The 20,543-nt window shown below is 40.3% G+C and overlaps 1 protein-coding gene across 1 annotated transcript in view; it reads right to left on the bottom strand.

Annotated features, from left to right (window-relative positions):
* The window catches only part of USP45 (ubiquitin specific peptidase 45), a 47,753-nt gene that overhangs the window by 25,688 nt on the left and 1,522 nt on the right, over positions 1-20,543 (bottom strand). The window contains exons 2-6 of the mRNA XM_088534660.1: positions 13,515-13,620; positions 11,344-11,513; positions 10,675-10,778; positions 9,882-9,982; positions 851-996 (exon numbers count right to left, since the gene is read on the bottom strand). Of these exons, the coding sequence (XP_088390786.1) occupies positions 851-996; positions 9,882-9,982; positions 10,675-10,778; positions 11,344-11,513; positions 13,515-13,614 (621 nt within the window). The 5' untranslated portion in view covers positions 13,615-13,620. The remainder of the gene's footprint in view (positions 1-850; positions 997-9,881; positions 9,983-10,674; positions 10,779-11,343; positions 11,514-13,514; positions 13,621-20,543) is intronic.

The raw sequence follows: 20,543 nt of genomic DNA, 5'->3' as shown, positions 1-20,543 counted from the left end.
TCCCTTCGTGCCCCAGGAAGAAGCACACAGGTTTTGGAACATAAGTAAGCATTATGCAACTGAATATATGAGAACCAACTCAAGGTTTTATTCTTTTTTTTTTTTCTTTTTTTTTTTCTTTTTGGTAAGCGTCGATTACAAATGACTTAGGTCTCAGCGTATATACGGTATTCCAGTTCTCACCACCTTTGTAGCAGTTTTATGTCATTTGCTCACTTCTGCCTGCAGACACACAGAGGTCTCTGCTCAACTAAGAAGCAATAGGATATTCCAGTCTAAAACCCATTTCCACTGGGTTGTTATTGGTTCGAGTATGCTGGATTAGTTATACCCTCAACATCAATAAAAGCATATCAGTATAGCTCATGCTGTTCAGAAAGAAAAAATAAATAAAACATCATCAATAAAAGTACTTTTATACCTGCATCCATTGTAGGACTTAATCAACACAACTCACTGTGCAGACACTGGTGCTTCATAATTTAAATTATGCATAAAGTACCACTTTGACACCCACCAGTATGGTAAATGTAGTGTATTACTCATGACTGCCTAATGAGGAACTACAAATAAAACCATACACTGGAATACAACCCACACACACATGCAATATACAACACACTTGACATTTTCATTTGTCTCCTTACTTTGAAAAATGCTACCGATCCGGGAATTCTTTTTTGTTATATCAGAAAATACTGCTCAGATGGGAGGGAGAGAAAAAGATTTGAAAAAGACCTTCAGAAGGTAGCATGAAAATTCATAACCTTTTATGAACACCCCATTTCCTATAGATGAAGTATATCTGAAAGCTATCAAGAGAAAGCTGTATACTATCTTTCTATCTTACCTGCATAACAGCATTAAAGAAGCACGTATTTCCTAAATTATTTATTCCTTTAATTGGAACTGATGCACTGTTACCAGAACCTTTTCCTCTCAGTATTTCACTTGTTTCGGTATTTTCTTCACGGAGTCGGATAATTTTTGATGAACCTATAATTAAACCATGGATTAGCATTATAGTATAACTTTGTAGTCTAAACGATTCCATGCTTAAGTAGATTAGGGTTACCTTCTAACATGTACTGAAAGATACCTTGTCGCTACTTCAAGTTGCTCTTTACAGTCTTTAAAAAAAACGAGAAATGTCAACAGCTAAACCCTTGGAAAACGTCTCCATCCAACATATATCCAACATTCTACAACAAATGAGCTATTTCAATTATTACAAATGACAAACAAATAAAAATGGGTTTATTAACAAGAGGTGCTTTAAATGTTTGCTCGCTATACAATGCAGAAATACCACACAGTGGCTATCACTCTCCTTCCTGGTGCATTTAAAAGCAGGTAGCCAGAATTCACCACCTGAACACAGAAGTTATTTATCAGTTACTGTACTTGGCTTATATTGGCTTGTGCAACTCACTCAACAGCTGCATCTGAGTTGTTTTCCCCCCACTAACCTTCCTTTGTCACTGCCCGAGGAGCTGCTAACACAACCCAGATACACACAATGCTGTTTGGTTTCTAAAAACAAAAATTTCATAAAATTGCAATAATATATGCTACCAGTACAGCATCAATGCACTTTCCGATTTGCCTTATTATTTAAATAGATGAGAGACAGCAAAGTTAGACAGTCATTAACTTGTAGCCTAGAGGTAATAGAAAAATGGAGATAACAATATTTAGCCTGAAATTCTACTAGCAACTTTCATATTGTCATGGTTGCGGACTAAATATGAACATTACTGACATCTGCAGTGTCTTAAATATTGATTAACAATGCACATCAATGTAAACGAGTTATGGACTTAATAGATGCCAAGAACTGTGATGCTGCAATCTATGTCTTGACATATGAATTCACGTATTTGTTCTAATGAGTTTCACAGTGAAGTCTCATTAAAGTGTTCCTGAGAAATAACTAACAGACCTATTTACGATAATGAAATGCTCATGCCAAAAGGTTCTTTTATGTACACTGCTAGATACTTTTTTGCTTAGAAGATGAAAAAAAGATACAATCAAATAAAAATAACCCATTAAAATATCCATTGCACCTCTCATGTAGTTTGTCTGCAGTATATATCACTTGAGGAATTTTCTTTTTCCTTATTTTTCTGAGTTTGTCAAAATGCAGATAGAGATAACTTTGCTGTTTAAAAGCATCTTAAAACATTCTTAGCAAAACTGCTTACACAGCATTAAAATACCCTCCATTCCACTGGTGTGGAAGACAGTAAAAGGACAAAGCAAGAGGCCAAATCCTTCATGAAAAAGCATACAAAGCAGTTTTGAACCCAGTAGATGACAAACAGTAAATGGTGGGAGCTGCCTGCACCCCAAAGGGGCTCCCGTCTTGGAGGTCTGGGTGGCACTGGCGCCTTCACAGGGTGCTGGGAACTGCCCCGTCCACGCAGAGCTCCCGACAACCATCAGCACAAGAAGGTGCTGCAAATACCCACAGCTCAAGGGCACTGCTCAGGCTCAGAAAGTTAATAATATTACTGGAGTCTTCAAACTGAGAGAGGGGTGCCGTACACAGAAGCGCTGGGGGAAAGAGATGGTTAAAAAAAAAAAAAAGCCAAAATTGTGTAAATAATTTGCGTATTAGTAAACCACAGTTGTTGCATTTATCCATCGGCATTCAAAAACATCTGGGACAGCATCTTAAAGTAAACAATGTTCACAAGGCCATCTGGACAAAACTGCAGGCAAAAATTAAAGCATAAGCATATGGAAAAGCAGATTTTTCTCTTCCCTGTAGCAGTACAGGATGACAAATGTCAAACCTAGATCTGTCCACGCTTCACTGTGCTATGCTTTGCAGCACCACCTGGCTCTCCTTGCACAGCCACCAAATATGGACAGCCCTGCCACAGCGGACCGTATCTGCAGGGCAGGCGCGATAAAAGCCTTTCACTTCATGGTTAAATGGCAGCTTCACACAAGTAGCGAGCTCCCGTTTGCCGAACCTTGCACAGAAATCATTCGAGGGGGTGGAAAACAAAGTAAAAGCACCCAGCTTTGTGGCAGGAGCTCTGTGAACATGTAGTTACAAAATGCAGTAAATGACAACCAGACATCTGATTTCACAAACCGGGTAAGATGTACAGAGATAAGGAAAGGCAGCAGTAAATTAACGAGTCTGCTGCTGACATCCAGGAATCTCCTTTTACTCGTAAAGATTTTAATTAATGTTTCTTACTGTTTCGTACTTTTCGCCAAAGGTTACAAACATATTTCCTGGGACATTGTACTGGTTTGTTTGTTTTGTTTTTCTGTGAAAAATATTTGCTAGAAAAATGTTGTTTCGCTATCACAAGCAGTATCTGGTATCTATCTTCTTCCAGGCAAAGGATTTCAAGGACATACACACAGCCATAGGATGAACAGCAGTTCTTAATTTAACTCTGGAAAGTCCCCAGTCAGCGATAAATGACAGACAGGCCTAAAGCTGGATGTGTTTAGTTGACATGTGAAGAGTTGGTCAGTCTTAATAGGAGATGCTGGTAATGACTGGGGTAGCTAATACTTCCACAGATTGTGGCTGCAGGGTCTTTCAACAAGATAACCCAAGATTACGAGCACGTTTTAATCCAAGAGTATGCAATTTTTTTTTTAAGTGAATTTGCCTGGAACTGTTTCTTACACTCTTCCCAGCTAAATCTTGTAATTCTCCTACATTTTAATAGCAGTGTTTTTAGAAAGGCGACTTCTAAGCCAGTATATTTAGAAGAAAGACTATCACAAAAGGGTTCTTATCAAAATGGTTTTATTTATTGGGCCTAACCACTCCTGACCAAATAGTGTTCCGAGAAAAGAAACAGTGGAAAAAGACACCCAGGTGGTACTATCTACTAAAAAGGAACTCTTGTAGATACTCACACAGAACAGGGAGGCGAAAAAGATGTAAGTAATTAAAACTACATACCCATTTCTGCCCGTAGCTCACTATTGCATCTCCCAGAGACTTAACATGATTTCCCCTCAACTTCTCTGCTCTTCTCGAGCAGGGTGAATGTCAGCCCTCGTGCCCCCTCTAACCTGGGCAGGGGCAGATGACAAACTTTGGCCATTTGACCATCTCCTGCACCTGCTGATTCCCCGATAACCACCCTTGGGCTCACACCCAGCCTAGCACTTGGGAGGGCTTCCTGCCACCACTCTTGTCCCCTCATCCTGGCGAAACTGCCCTTCCCACCACATCCCCAGGAAGGACGCGGGCAGCTGGGGGCTGCTGCTGAGCTACCACTCTTACCTAGGAAGGCAGCCAAGGGCAGCTGCGCCATCGCCTACTCGTGCCCATCTGCTCTCTCCTCTGCAAGCTCTGCGGAGGCAGGAGCGGCTCTTCGGCCCACACCTGCACAACGCCAGCCCAACAGGGTCCTTCCTCACTGGCACTTCTGAGCACCGTGCTACTATAAAGAGCTATCCAGTTTAGCAATTAGAACAAACCTAGGGATTAAAAAAATAGCATTGACAGGTCCTCCTGTATAAGATGCACAGAAAATGTACCACATTTTCTGTATCAACTTATTTTGACAGTAATTCAAATATTTGCAGTGTACACACACTTCTACACCTCTCCTGCTGGAACTGAAACGTAGCCAGGGGTGCAGATGGGATGCAAGCAAAAATACAAATGACATTCAATTTTTCTTTTACCTGGGAGAGTAAGCATTTTTGCTTATCTTTTCAATACTTTTTATAATAATTAGTATTAAAAAGGAAGGTTCCAGGATATGCACTTTTATTTCAAGGTCAAGCCTTTTCTGATGAATACAACTCTGGTGCTTCAGCCGAAGGTCATCACAGTAAAAGCAAGGTTAATGGACTTCCTTTCTCTTACCAAGTTCTCATCACTCTGTATCATGAAATAGGCTACCAAATTATCTGGCACATTTTTTTTTATTTTTAAAATAAGTTTTTTCAATGTTGGACAATAATGCAAACCTAACCCTTAGAAAAAATAGCACTGTTCACTTGTTAAATGGCCACTATTTTTTTAATCATTTTTATAGTTATTTTATGTGTTGTTTTAAGATTAATTTCTCCTGCCATGTTACGATCCTACCAAATATAAAGACTACAAATTCCAGTTTTATTTCTGCGGTCCCACCTGAATGCTATAAACTAAAAAATCATGTCCACTCACCAGGAAAGAACAAGGTATTCAATCAACAGATTTTATCACCCACGTTCAAACGATCTGTGCTACTCCTCACAAGTCAATCGGTGTGTGGACTGCAAAGGGAAGACTCTGCAGATGAAAATCTCAAAATATGAAGAAAAGAAAAAAAATCCACTCGTGTACTTTTCACTTCTTTGCAACATGTAATAATTGATACTTGAAGGAAAATTTATGGCTCACAAGAGAAACATCTTTTTGCCAAAGCATATCTCCTGTTTGGATAGTCAACATATTTGCTAGGTAATTATATCTCACAGAATCACAGAATGGTTAAGGTTGGAAGGACCTCTAGTCCAACCATCTAGTCCAATATTTCTAGCTACAGATAGATACAATGGACTCATATAACTCCAGCCTTCAAATTGCATGTTGTGAAAGTCAATTACAAAAGAACATTACTTTTTTCAGGAAACATTATTTGTCAATTGCTAATATTCATGGCCAAATGTAAATTGGAAAACTCTTCATACAATTTGCTGTGGCAAACAAATTAAAAAAGTTTACTTGTAAAATTATTTTATTCTAATCTTAGTTTTACACCAGCTGTACCCATTAAAACAGAAATCAAGTTTCTAAGCTTGACCTATTGGCAAAATCAAGACTGAACTTAATAAGCTGAACTTATTAAAAAAAAATAATTATTTCTCTATTTGACCTTCCCAACAATAAATCTGACTACAAAATTTGAGAACAAATATTCTTCCTTTCCATTCTATGCTCACACAAACAAATTTAATCAACTGGTCTACAGAGAAATTCAGACTCTGAAGATGCTTCACAGATCTCTAATTTCCCTTTGATAGAGGAAAAACGCCTAAGGTTCATCTTGAAGGCTGCGGAACAACTTCTTTTCTGCAGCAAAGCAGCAGCCAGCCAGCGAGCCAGCCAGGTCTCAGCGTGGTTGCCGTGTCCTACATGTGCGTGACGTCCCTGTGAAGCTCACAAGTGGCCACACGGACAATGCTGCACCTGCCTTCCTGGGAAAAGCCGCGTGGCCCGCGACCCTTCCCCACAACGCTGATTTCTGGGTGGCACACCCCAGAAAGCAATCCTGCTTTATTCTTCCATCTCGTGCCCAACATGACCTCTTAACCAAACAGACTCCTTTAAAGGGAAAAGGGAGGGGAAAAAGAAAAAAAAAAAAAAAAAAAGCAGGCATTGCTGGGTACAACAAACCATAGGATCAGATGCGAAAATCACACAGCTGCAAGCATTCTTTTGGGAACCCAGCACTGGGATTTATCTCAATCGCTTAATGTAATTACAAAAGTCAGTCATGTAGCAGTAATGTAATTTGCACATTTTTACAGCTGAAGTGAAGTCGAATCTTTATGAGAGGCTGAGTGAAAAACAGGGATCCTGCTGCCACGCTATTCCACCACATTAGTACCAAATGACAAGCGTTTTGCTTTTGTTTATTTTCCAGGATGCATTAACTAGGAAATCTATATACACCCTCCCCTACACGTTTAAACTAATTTGCTTCATCTTTAAATGACTCCTTCACTTAAAAGGACCAGGAAAAAAAAATCCCTAACCGTCCTCATCCACCACTTATGCCCATGTTGCATTTGTGCAAAAATTTCTACACAATACTCTTTGAATTTTATGAAGCACCATGCCAACCAGTTCTTCCTGATACGAAGTTTTGTTACAGTGACATGTTCTGACAGGAAAATAAAGTAACATAGTCTTCACTTTGTCTGCTTTTTGAATTGAAAGAACAAGTAAACCGGCGGGAAGCCCTCAAATCACTTCAAAGAAATGAAAAATAAGCTGTAAGAAACAAGTATTGTAAAACTGCCCATGAAATTTCATGTTTCCCTACTTAACAGTAAAAATAAACTCTTCTGATTTTAACTATTGCAATAAAAATTATTGATAGTCTAGTAAATATACAAAATAAAAAAGATAATAATTTAAAGAATGACATTTACAGTGAAACTATCACTATAATGATAGTGAAAATATCACTACAACCTGAAACAGACACCTACGCCTTTAAAAAAAAAAGTACATTAATGAGAACAGAGTTCATTTTCACTGTTACACCTTGTCTTCTTTGTTTTCTGGACAACAGTATAAATTACAGTTGGATCTCAGATTTTATTAAAAAGAAAATCTTTAAAGGTGGCTTAACTTAAAGAAAATCTCATCTAAGTTACATTTCTGTAATGGAATCACTCATGTTTCAGTATTCAGGAAAAAAAAAAAAAGGACAAGAAATACAGAAAGGGCACTGCTGTTAAATTAATCAAATTGAACAAATAATGATGGTTTGGAATTTTCCTCTTAGACATATGAGCTATTTACCACTATATCAGCATTTCTTAGCTTCATCCAGCAAGTAGCCTGGACCGATGCATCAGCTTGTGCCAGGCAAGCAGCTTTTTCCTCCTTTCCTTTCCACGGCAGAAAGCCCAGCAAACAATCTTTGTGCCAATATTCCCAGAGCTCTCCACAATTTCACCCTAATTGCTTACCATAGTCAGAAGTTGGGGCAGGTAGAGGGGGTTGCAGACCTCTAAGTTTAAAACATTGGTGGACGCGCACACATGTGCTTGCTTTAGCAGGGATACCCAGTGTAGACGCGAGCCGGCACGGAGCTGGGAACGCCGCGGCCTTCGCGGAGCAGCTCCACGAGCTCAGGCCTCTCACCGCCGAGCTGGTCCCTTTGCAAAGCCTGAGTGCGGACTGCTCACCTTGGACCAAGTAACCAGCAGAAGTCAGTGTGGCTAAACACGCTCCAGAACAGGATAACGTGTAACTCTGCAGCCAGACTGCCCCCAACACACCGGCTCTCAGCCCTCTAAGCTGCCACCAATGGGCACTGCTGCGCGAAAGACCTGGTCTTATCCACCCAGTGCTGCTGGCAGCTCCCTCCTACCCTCCATCTCCTCCCGCACGGAGCGTCAACGTCCCCCAGGGGAATCACTGCAGGGAACTGCTGCAGACCAGACCTAACCCAGCAAGAATCCCACCCCAGCACCCCACAGACCTAGCTAAGGGCCGGGCCAGCACCAGGAGGCTGCAAGGGAACGAGCGGAGCAGCAGGCAGCACCTTCTGCTCTGAAGCGGTGCTGGCTCAAAAGGCTCAGGGAAACAGCACTGTAGAACACACTGGAAAAACATCCCCACCACTGGACGTATCACGCTGTGAATGCCTACACTTGGAAAAACTGCAGGATTTCTGAGTAAGTGTGAAATACTCAACCCAGCTCTGTCACAAAACAGCAAACTTCAGAGCAAAACTGGGTGACAGCCACCACTTCATCTTAATACCCGGTTAAAGAAACTGAAAGTTTCCCCTGGAAAGGGGAAACTGCTTTAAATCAAACAGAAAAAATTGAAAACAACAAAAATCAACAGAAAAGTACATTTCTCAGATATTTACGTGAAATACGTCAGAACACCGAAAGAGAATACAGACTACCCAAATTAAATGTAACTGCCTATATAACGGGTATATGTTCTGACAAATTCTACTATAAACACATGGTTTTTCAGCAACACTGTGTCTAATTCAAGCATACTTTTTGAAGCTGTTTTTTGTTCCTGGAATTATGGATGTCTAGTATAAGACATTTCACAGAAAAGTTCTGAACGCCAAACTCAGAAAACTTCAGAAAATGAAAAATGGAGGAAAAAGAAAAGCATACAACAGAATCACTTCTGGGTGTGCCCAGAAGTTCAAACACACAATTTTTTTGAACAATTGAAATTGTTTCCTTTAAATTAAATGAAACAAATACTACAGCATTTGTCTCTGCAAACAAGCTAACTTATTAGTGCATGAAACCTGAAACTGAAGCTGTGAATACAAATGAAATCATGTATTTTACTTACACTGGGCCAAGTGAGAAGAACACAAAAAGGTAGTAGTTTGCCAATTTATTGTAATTAAATACTTTATTACTTATGATTAGATGAAAATGTAGAGTATAAACTTCTATGTGACACCTACCTTTTTTGTTTCTCAAAAGGTATAAAATATCACAGAACCACAGAATGATGGCATCAGACTTTACATCTCTTATATATCTCTCATATATCTCTTAAATCTCTTACCAGGATTTATGTATACCCAGCTAGAGGAATACACAGTGTAACAATTGCAGTTCAGCCCAGTAAGGAACACAGTTCCAATCGCACCTCTAACTAGCAGAGACTATCAGTCTCTGCTAAAAACTGTAATTGAGTTTTACTTTTTACGTAAGGGTTTTTGTTTGTTTGTTTGTTTGCACGTGTGTGTGTGGACAATCTAAAATCTGATGTATTCCTTGAGTCACAAGCCTGAAATGCTGCAATAGGGATGAGTAACATCAGCAGTATAATCAAGAGAACACAGTTGAAGGCCATGTGTACAAAGTTCTCTATACTATACATGCACAGTGAAATATAGCAGGATTCTAAACTAAAAGAAGAATTTAGTATGTTTTTAATCAAAAGAAAGGATCATTCTATCAATTAAAACCCAAAGAAACTGACAAACACAGAGCACTGTATCCAATGACAGAGTACTACAAGTTCCACTTACACAAACTTAAATTTACAACTAATAATTTTTTAACCAAACTTTACTAAATTTACGTTAATGTTTAATGCGTTTCAAAATCTGAGAGGTGCTTTTTTAGACACATTACATTACAGAGGCCTCCAGACAAAAGAGCAGACTTACTTGGTTCAGCCTTGGAACCATGTTTTTGAAGAAAGTCAACTATCTGAGCCAAAACCTTTTTGTTGCAATGTGTTGACAGCTCTTCATCACATTCATAACACCTAAACAAAAGAAGGAATAAAATTAAATTCTGGAAGGCATTATTTAAGCTCTAGGTTTCAACTTTCCACACTAAAAAGGAGAATATCATTAAATTCCTTCATCCCTTACACAGTTTTCTGCCTATCAGTCTTCATTCACTTCAACACTTACAGATTTCAGTAATCTCAATTTAGAATTCCGGAAATACTCAAAAAAAAGAAGGAAGGTCAACAAATCCTATAACCACCCAATTCTTACAGACCACAAGGAACCCATGAATTGCTCTCTTAGGCCGTTTAATCTTTTTTTCATGGCAATTGATGGCCACCGCAAAAAAAGTAATTCAGTCTGCAAGTCAGGACATTTTGTCTACATCAGAATTACTGAAATAATAGAGATAGGTAGGTGGTCTGATCGATAATCACTTAACGTGGACAACAATTACAGAGATGATTACAATATGTCTCACTAAGAATGAGGAAACAAGCGAGAATCCCACTCTGTTTGGCTTGTCTTCTCCAAGAGAAAAGGAAGCTATTTTCCTTATTTTGCGCTCCAGAAAGCCTCCCTTTCCTCTTTGTAGACCTAGCTAAATACTCATTTTATCTGTCAGAATTATTCCTTAACAAGACACTGCTTTAAGTTAGAAGCAGTCCTGAGACATAAGCATACATAACAAAATTTATACAAAAACCCTCATACCCCATCTTACCATATGATCCACGTGCTGAGACTGATAACAATGCAGTGAGGTTCTGTGCGTGCTGTTTGAAAATGCTTTAGAGAATGCTGGCCTTCTGAGTTCTTACTACATCCCTAGAAGTGGAAATAGTAACACAGTAAGAAAAGAGTAAGGAAAGTAGGAAAATAGTATACAGTTTTGTAGTAAAGAAACACTACAAAAAATCCTTAAAAATAGACAGAAATCTATAGTATTCTGAATACTCTTAGCTGTAACAGCTGCTCTCAGTCAAACCTAGCAATAAAGTTTGCACAGTGCAAGCTTATTCAGCAATACACACATTCCTTTATTTATTCATCTGTATCTGCAGGACTTTCTGCCAGATCAGCCAGCTAACCTGGTGTATTCTGCAACTGTTCAGCTCCTGGAGCTCTCTTTATATAAGCAGCAAGAACCTGAATTGGAGAACAGCAAAATTATGGGGCTACCCCTCACTACCTGTGACGCCGAAGTGCACCTTGGCACGTAAACCTAATTGAAAACACTGACTAAAACAGTCATCAGGAAAAGAAAATCACAAGCAAATACTGAAAGCAGTGAGGTTCCAAGCAGATAGGATCTGCACTAGTCACGTTTTCTAGCAAAACGAGACCTATCACCCATAAGCTCACGGCGCGGGTCGCAGCTCGCTCACGTTACCTGAGAGCCGCACTTGAGGCACAGCCACACGTCCGAAGGCGCCACGGGCTCCCCGTCACTCATGCGCCGCTCCTTCAGGCACTCCGAACATATCGACCACACGTTCTGAGCCACCGCCCTCTTCACATGATGCACATCCACCGCTTGGCTCACGTGCTGGCAGGTTAAGCCTTGAGAAAATGGCACGTACCCACTTTTAGAAATTAAAAATGATAGTTTTGAAAGACAGCACACATATGCTGGGAGAGCTGAATCTTCAGCAGGTTCAGCATTAGGAAAAAAACAACAGAGAAATCAGATAGCAAAACTGGCCAACAGCTCCTCCATATATTGAATTTTATGAGGAATATGGCCTGGTCTTTCTACAATAAGAATTACACCCAAGTTGATAAGCACCACCTCTTAAAATCAGTTTTAAAAAGCTAAGGACTACTTTGTATAAAATTCACTTCGCTGTTTTTTGTCAACAGTGAAATATTATGCAAAGCTATTTTGCATTCATCAACACAGACAGGTGACATCCCCTCTTATCCTTAAAGGCAGATTTCCAGATGCATCAGTTACCCACCCATTTCTACTACACAATTGCCCACCATTCCTTCTTGTCAATTTTTTGCACCGTCTCCAATGAAATACCACAAGATAATCCAGGTTTGAAGGGGTCTCTGGAGGGCATCTGGTGCGAAGCTTCACGCAAAGCGGAGCCAACTGAAAACTTGATTAGATTGCTACACGTTTTGTTCAGCTGAATTTTGAGTATCTCCAAGGATGGAAGTTTTACCATCACATTAGAAAATCTGTTTTCTGTCTGACAATCCTTATGGAGAAAAAAATAATTTGCTTCATCCAATCTAATCAAATTCATCTTGCTGAAAGGTCTGTTGCCTCTGATTCTTTCACTATAGACCTTCAAAAAGCTTCTAGCTCTATCTTTTCTGTAACAACCCACAAGGATTTAAAGAAACTTTATTTTCTCTCTCTTCTCTAGGCTAAATAAACCCATTTCCATCAGCCTCCCCTCATATGCTGTATTTCCCAACCCCTTAATCACCCGGTGGGTCAGCCTACCGCTGCGCTCACCTTGGTGTGTCCACGTATTTCTTCTACTAGGGTGCCATTGGACACAGAACTCCACGGGAAGTCTTACAAGTGTCAAAAAGGTATGAAGAATCACTTTCATTTCCTTGTCAGCTACACTCTTCCTATTACGATCCACTAGGAACAAGCCACCAGGATTCCCTGAAGCTTTTCAGTAAAACTGCTTCCAAGTCATCATTTCCCAGGCTGGATGTGGTTATTTTGGCCCAGGCAGAAGACTCTCTGCTTGCCTCTCCACAGGCTCTCTACAGAGTTTCTGTCAGCCTGGTTCTTGCAGACAGTCCAGGTCACCCTGAATGGCAGACGTACTCGCCAAGATACTCATTACTCTTCCCAATTTGTTGATAATAAAGTGACAGTGTGGCCCCACAGAGACATCAACCAGCTCTCTCAGCACCCTCAGATGCATCCCATCCGATCCCACAGATGTGCATTATGTTCCATTTGCCTCAAGTTTTCTAACTCTTCCTCTCTGGATAATGCTTAAATCCCCTCAAGTCTGCCACTGGGCCAGGGACTTGAGAGGACTGAGAGCAGAGCTCATGTGAAGGCAGAGGCACCAAGTTCCTTAGCCTTTTCCATGTCCCTTATCACCAGGTGCCACCTCTCAAGCAGTGTGCTCACAGTTTCATCAGTCTTCATTTAGTTGTCAGAGTATTCACACAAAAGCATCCTTTTTTTCCTGCTCTTCACATCCCTTATTAGATTCCACTCCAGCTGAGGTTGCCTTACCCAAACCCACCCCTGCCCACTGAGGAGCGCCAAGGGCAGCCCAACCCTTCCACCCTTGCAGGTTCTCCGCTCCTCGTTTGACAAAGCTGCCTTCTGCCATGGCCTGTTGGACTTCCTGCACTTGTTCTTGGGCTTTGGAGAGGTTGTCACTGAACACGGACTGCCCTCAGGGCAGGCATGTAGTGTAACAACTGATCATGTCATAAACATTTCATTGAAGATACTTTTGTTATGAATTCAAACAGGAAAAGCATTTCACTTTGGCACTGTGTTGTGGTTTTCATCAGTCAACAGGAAAGTTATCCCTCAACCTCAGGCCCAACATCACTTAATGTGTTTACCTGCAATATCATCTGAAGAGTCTTCATCCTGTGGCCTATTAGGCCTTTTGTTTCTCTTGGTTTTCTCAGAGTTAGCTTTTGATGGATCTTTCACCCGCATCTGTTACTAGGAAAGAGAAATAGGAACTGTTTTATTGCCTAAATACTTGATCAAATTTAGAGAGTTTAAATCCTGAAAGCCTGAGACTAAATCAAAGATTCAAAACTTATAATTCATAAACACTTTTAGGTTTTGGTAAATGAAGTGTAAGAACATGTTAGAAAACATACTCAAAGATCAACTATATTACATGAAGTTCCAAGAACTTTATCAAACTAGAAGGTTCTCTTTCTTAACGTACTTTCCAAAAGAAACAAGGTGTATGTCACCATTAACCTGTGTGCATTCCCCAAAAGCTTTTAAGAAATTTCAGATAGTTTAATAAAATACAGAAGCCTTCCAGACCTCCTGAAATTGGGAAACTAAGAAAAGGAAGGATATCTCAATTTTCAATGAGGAGGGACTGCATTGTGAGTTGATGATCCACACAGATGAACTCTCTCATAGAAAAATTAGTTCATTAATCAAGGAGTTCTGTGAGGAATGGAAGTAAAGAATACATTTTTCTCACCAAACTTTTTCTAAAATCCTCCAGAGATTTCAACACACTGGTTGTTTAACCAAAAATCCAACTGTGAATTCATCAAATTAGCACAGCCATGCATCATACCAACAGCTTCCATAAATCAGATTACAAGTTGCCCTTTTGACAACACGCTTCATAAAATCAAGAAGAAATGTATGATTTGATATAAAACCACATGTATGTGAGTCTTTGAGTATCTTACAGACTGCAAACTTGTGAATCATTATTTCCGTTTAGAAAATAAATGCCTTCTTCCTGTGGTATCATCTGCAGCTTACTAATGTCACCTGATCCACTAATATTGAAGTATTTTTAACTGTACTACTATAGATTATGTATATGATACTACTGAAATGCTCTACATTTGGTAACGCTAATAAATACAATGCCTGTGTAGATCAACCAGGTTAAAGCTGAACAATTTGTCCATTTAGATTTTTAATTCTTCTGTGCGTTTGCAATTACAGTTCCAAACCCGAGAGGCCGAGACTCCGGGAGCTGCTCGAACTGCTGTGTAGGCAGAGCTCAGTATTCCATCTCCTTCCCCATCCGCTGTGGGGGTCACTGAAAAAGTCTGCAACCGCGGTACAGAAGCCCCATCACTGGTGTCTGCAGAGACCTCACGGAAGCCAAGCGGGCAATTCATTCCTCAGAGCTACTGTTATGGGCACGGTACAAAATCAGGCGGACATCTCTGCATCTGTCGCACTCGCTGCTGGCGACGGGGCTTCCCGTATGGCCACAGCAATAACGGTCTTACTTGGGGAAAACAGTCGTGCACAGTACGGAGCATTCTTGCAGTGCTGGCTTCAAGCCTCCTCAACCTTCCTGAGTACTTTTTTTCTGTAAAATGCTACGATTACCCAGCAATCAGTTTGCACTATATTAAATACCATAATGTTCTTCAATTACATATACTTAGGAATCTAAAGCTTCTAACACTTAGACATAGATAAGGAATGCCATGGAAGTCAGGTTTGCTGATTCTGCAGCTTTGCAGAACTAAAACCTTGTTGGCTAACCTATAGCTTTGACTAGACAACAAACTTCTGCCTTGCTTTACATGCATAATGATAAGTCCCAATACGTTATTCTCCTATCCCACATACATGACAGCAATTAATCCTCTTTATTCACTTCATAATTTACTTGTAAGGTCTACTTAGACATTCAATTCCAAGCAAGCCTAGTGAAATCAGTTGTTGAATAGCTGAACTCCATGCTGAATAGTTCAAATTACAATAATGCAATGGCTTTGGGTAAAAAACTCTGCTGTTAGAAATCAGTCAAAGTCATCACCACGATGTTTTACTTCAAGATACATTTCACCCACATTCATTTCTATTTCCACCAGCTTTTGAACTCTTTTACAAAAGACTTTTACAAAAGACTGAGTTACCAAACCGAGTTTGCTGGATTTAAAAACATATGCTCCGTAAAATACAATAAAATATATTTTTTTAAAAAATATGCATCATCTATACAATTTAAAAGATGAAGCAGTGAATAAATTAAATAAAATAATTTTATGTTTTACTGCAGCAATCATTGGCTGGAGTATTTTTTAATGTTAGGCATCAAAGTGTACACAACAGGCCAAATGGATAGAAGGGGGCAGGTACAGTAAGCACCAAGTCTGCAGCGAAATTCATGTTCAAGCAACAAGACATGACTCTTCCAGCTCTTGAGTATTTATATTTATTCACATTTAAATCCCTAATGTGCTTCAGCAGCTGTGCATTATAGCAGCCCTCGTAAAAGGAAAAGGTGCTTCAGATCCAAAGGCTTTTAAGGGGGCTTATTTCTGCCTGGTCATCTTATAATTTACATATAAGCTACTGTGAAACTACCCATCATCAGTTGCTGCACAACTGAGCAGTGATTGTTTTCCAGGCAAGTAAGTTATGCTTTAAACAAGCTCTGAAGAGCACTCAGTTTACCTGGCTTGAAAAGTGTATCATTCCCAGGAGTCTTGCTTGTAGATCCCTCAGCAGCACTTAGCATTGCAAACTATCAGCGCCCACTGGCCAGTGCATGGAAGGCAAAGACATTGGCCAAGCAGGGTGACTGATACAGCCACTATAAGGAAACTGGTGATATTACACCAAGTAACACAGTCAACAGCAAAGACAGAAAGAAAACCAACCTCCCTAGAGGAATGTAGTTTTGCTTAGGTTACTCGACATGGACACAAATGACCATGCAAGTTCATTTCTGCGTAAAAAGTTCTATCTGTTTGGACGGATTATGTAAGACTGTCCAAGCCACGTGACTTTCATTTGAATGTATGTTTTATCTGTTTGCTTTAGGATCTCAGACAACTTTAGGAAACAACAACTACGCACCATTATCAGGCAGCTGAAATGCAAACAAACCTGTTCCACTTCTGAAATCATGGGGACAGGAGGCAACTTCATACTGCCTGGAACAGGACAGCAGGAACCTACCCCTAGAAACCACACTGCACAGCCCTCCTTTAAGACACGTGGAAAGGGTGTATTGTCAGTTAGTGCCTGGAATGCCTGGAGATGTGACATTTCTATCCCAAAATAATCGAGGCATTAAAAATGAAAACTGACATGGTACCCAAGGACTCACACTGCAGATTTGGGAATCCACTGACAAAAGCAGAGGTTTTTCAGTCATCTTTTAATAAGAGTGGGCCAAACAAAGCATAACATGCCATGACATTAAAGAGCTCTCATGAGCACCCCTGTGGGGAAGCACACAAGCCTTCCCGACTCGCGAGCTCCTCGAGAAGCCACACGGTGTCCAGGACCCAGCCAGGGTCTGTGCTTGCTTTTGAACAGCACGCAGAAGGGCAAGAGCAAGGGAGCTGCCTAGGAAGTACACGAAATGCAAGGTGGCTACTACGCAGGCAGCGCTGTTTGTCTTTTTCCAGCACACCTGAGGGCAGAAAACATTACAAGTAAAAAGATCTGACGATCAAACAGCACTTCAGATATCAAAATGCTTACACTAGAAATCTGCTTAGTGCATTCAATTGAGATAAAGGAGTAAGAAAAGTAAAGCAGTTCAGAAATTAATTCTAAGAAATGTTTGTATAAAAAACAGATTTGTATTGTAACGGAAGGTCTGAAGAAATGTAGGGCCAAAAAAGCATAAAACACAGTTAAGGAAAAAAAAAATCAGGAGGAAACCCTCTATATGTCCACTGACCGTGGGGTCCATTCAGGACAAGAGAGCAGAGGATAAATGATCAAGTGGCACAGAATTAGCTCAGTTCTCTGGAGATTAAAAGCCATGACAATTTTCCCATGATTTGGTTCTTTCTAACCCACTCCTCTTTTCTGAATACATTCACTGATTCTGTTTTAAACTATGGCCATCAGTAGTCAGGTATCCTAACGGAGACATCTTATGATGATATTCTCTGAAAGGACGAGCAGAATGAAATCTCAGCGAAATCTTGATTTGAAGTTTCTTTTTGTAATGGAAAACAAATATGGAAAGCTTTAATTTCTTATCCGCAAAATAAAATCACGGTGCTCACGATATTTGATTAATAAATCAGACAATAACAAAAATGAAAAAGATTATTTGCAGTACAAAAAGCTGAGTTCAGATAGAATGTTCCCTCACCTTTTTATCTCTTCAGCATACAGCAAAAATTCCAAGCGAAAATTGTGCAGCTTCTTGGGGGAAAAAAGTGAAAACAGGAAGAGTTGAATCACACCTTTTTAAACACATGCAAACCTGGAAACCAGTCCTTGTCCAAATGGTTCAGATTTGTGAACTTAGCATAAAAGAGTTTTAAGTATAATAATCCCTGCTTGCTACTCTTGGTGTACTTTTTGCACTCACCAAGAACCCTAATGGCACCAAAAACCAGTAAGATCCAAAGTTTCTTACTACAAGTGCTCATTTCCACCTTTCCAGAAAAATCAAAATGCTTCAGAAGCAGCAGAACAATCTGGTACCCGTTCTAATTTTGTTAAAGTTAAATCTAAGGTATACCTTGACTATTTTAGGTGCAAGGTATGCCTAAAATAGTCTCTGTTTAATACAATAAAGGAGCTGCTCCATGAAATATATACAGAGAAACTAAAAGCTAGATTTCAGTTCTTAAAATACATTATTTTTAGGTGTTTCAGTCTACTAAAAATCAATAGAGTTAGGATCAATAAAAAGCAAATAGAAAATAAACTAGAACTCACTTTTCCTTAGGAGAAAAAAGCAAGAAGAGGTCATTCCTCTCACAGCATCTGTGCACAGCAGAGGCCTCCACTATCTAGACTCCTATTCCCACGGTGTCACCTTGCACTCATTACTCAGAGGCTGAATCCCTCCCTCCTACAAGGTCTTCACAGCTCACCTACTAAATTCTGAAATACGCAACCTCACTGGTATTTCCCACACTGTGCCTTCACTAGGAGGTTTAGAAAAACAACTCACGCGATCAGTATGCTAGAGGAATAACCCGTCCTGCTGACTTTTACCATATCACTTCCACTTTCTCTGTCAAGACCCACCTTTTCCCTCACCTTATAAGCAAGGTGCCAGCTCTCTCAGGGAAGTGCCACGCTTCTTTTCTTCGTTGGTACAACACTTAGTTAATCATGAGGTGGGAAAATGTAATGCTGAGAGTATTACATTTGCATTGCTAGAATGCAAACAGCATGATAAAAAGGATGAGGCAATCGTCAGGTTACCTACACATTTCTGCCCTATGGGATATATCCAAATGAGTGTACAGACAGAGCCTATGTACTATTTTGCATGACATCAGTACTGATAGTTAGTTCATCAGAAAACATCTGAATTCAGAGGAGCTGGGGCAAATACATTTACCCATCTGTTTCTCAGCTCATCTGGGGTACCCAAAGTCCAACCATTTGTAATCAAACTTTTAAATTAAAATACTCTGAGGTTTTGTTGCTGAAAGAAAACAAAAAATGCACTGCACTCAAAGTGCAAGGGCAGCACAGAGCAATTCCAAAAACTAGCACAGGGCTTCCCTATAACTTAAACAAATTGTTCAGCAGACTACCACCCAAGCAAGGGGCTGCTGAATGGAAAAGCCACATAAACGCTGGTCAAGACGCTCCGCAGCACATTTGTGAACAAGCCTCACAAACTTCCTATGTGTGTGAAAGTACAAAAGGACAAGACCTGAACTAGTGAGTGATGCCAGATCTTCTGCGAGTGCTGCAGAATTTCTGCGTGTTTCAAAGCAAGCTGTAAGTGGATATATTTCGGCCAGCTGTTCCGAGCGTTACCTGTGGCATTTTGGCTGCCTCACAGCTAGATCAAATGTCATCCAACGAGAGCAGGAACCGCATCCGTCACGGCCAGCAACTGGGCAGCGCCATCAATCAGCGGCCGGGGCGCTCAGCGCTCTGACAGCCACCAAAACCTCTGCAGCACACGAGCCCTGGCTGCCTGCTAGAGCAGTGAAAGGACCAGAAGTCCTGACTGGTAGTGGCAGCAACACTTCTTCCCCTGGAAAACATCACTCGAGATTCTGGAAGCGTCATCTCCAAGTTTTCCTTGCCCCAAGGCACATCACACACATCCTGCTCCATTACTGGGGCTCACACGCCAAACCTGACGTCATATCGCGGTCCCAGAAGGGTGACACACGGATGTACTTTCTGCACAGGGAGTGAAGCAGCTTTCTGAGTACCACTGAGTACAGCTTTCCAAGTGCCAGTAAAAATTCCATGGCATTTCTCACTTTCATTAAATGTTTAATCCATCTGTCCATGCTAAATATGGTCTGTCAGTTTTCTTGTTTGCATCCTACACAACCCTCCTCAGCTTTGCTACTGAAGCATGTTTACCACAGAAACCTTTAATGAAAGCAGAAACCCTGTGCATCTAGAAACCAGAATAAAAGTCCCTATAACTGGTTTTATGACTAAAGTAAATAAAAGGATTGAGAGGACAAAAGCAGTAGTATTTTGATGTCACTATTTTTGTTAGTAACCTAGAGCAAGGGTTTTGCTACTGTCTCATAGAAAAAGCCAGGGAGACCTGTCAATATTCAACCTCATAAACCAAACATGCAACGTTTGCTTATGCTCTCTGTCCCATTTTAAATGCATCTTAAAAATATATATATTCTAACACATGAAAAGGGAAAAACATCTGGAAGCATGTCTAACATATTCACAGATACTCTTAAACAGCAAAGCATGTAAATAACACAAAAAGAGCTACGGCTTAAAGATGTTGGACTGCAAGCAATAAAAAGTCTAGATGAGGCTAGATGAGACCACAAGCAGCCCATGCAGTCAAGTGACATTAGCAATGATGTAAACAGTCCCAGCGCCAAGCAAAACTTGAGGGGGTGGCAAGTGAAACAGCTGGAGGACAAACACTGAACACATGGTGTCTTGGCAGCATAGCCACGGGACAAAATAGCGGGGAAAAAGCGTTT

Source organism: Tinamus guttatus, unplaced genomic scaffold (genome assembly GCF_059628265.1).
Source record: "Tinamus guttatus ecotype Peru unplaced genomic scaffold, ASM5962826v1 Tinamus_guttatus_pri_ptg000036l, whole genome shotgun sequence".
Taxonomy (NCBI): Eukaryota; Metazoa; Chordata; class Aves; order Tinamiformes; family Tinamidae; genus Tinamus; species Tinamus guttatus.
This window is presented reverse-complemented; position numbering and strand designations above follow the sequence as displayed.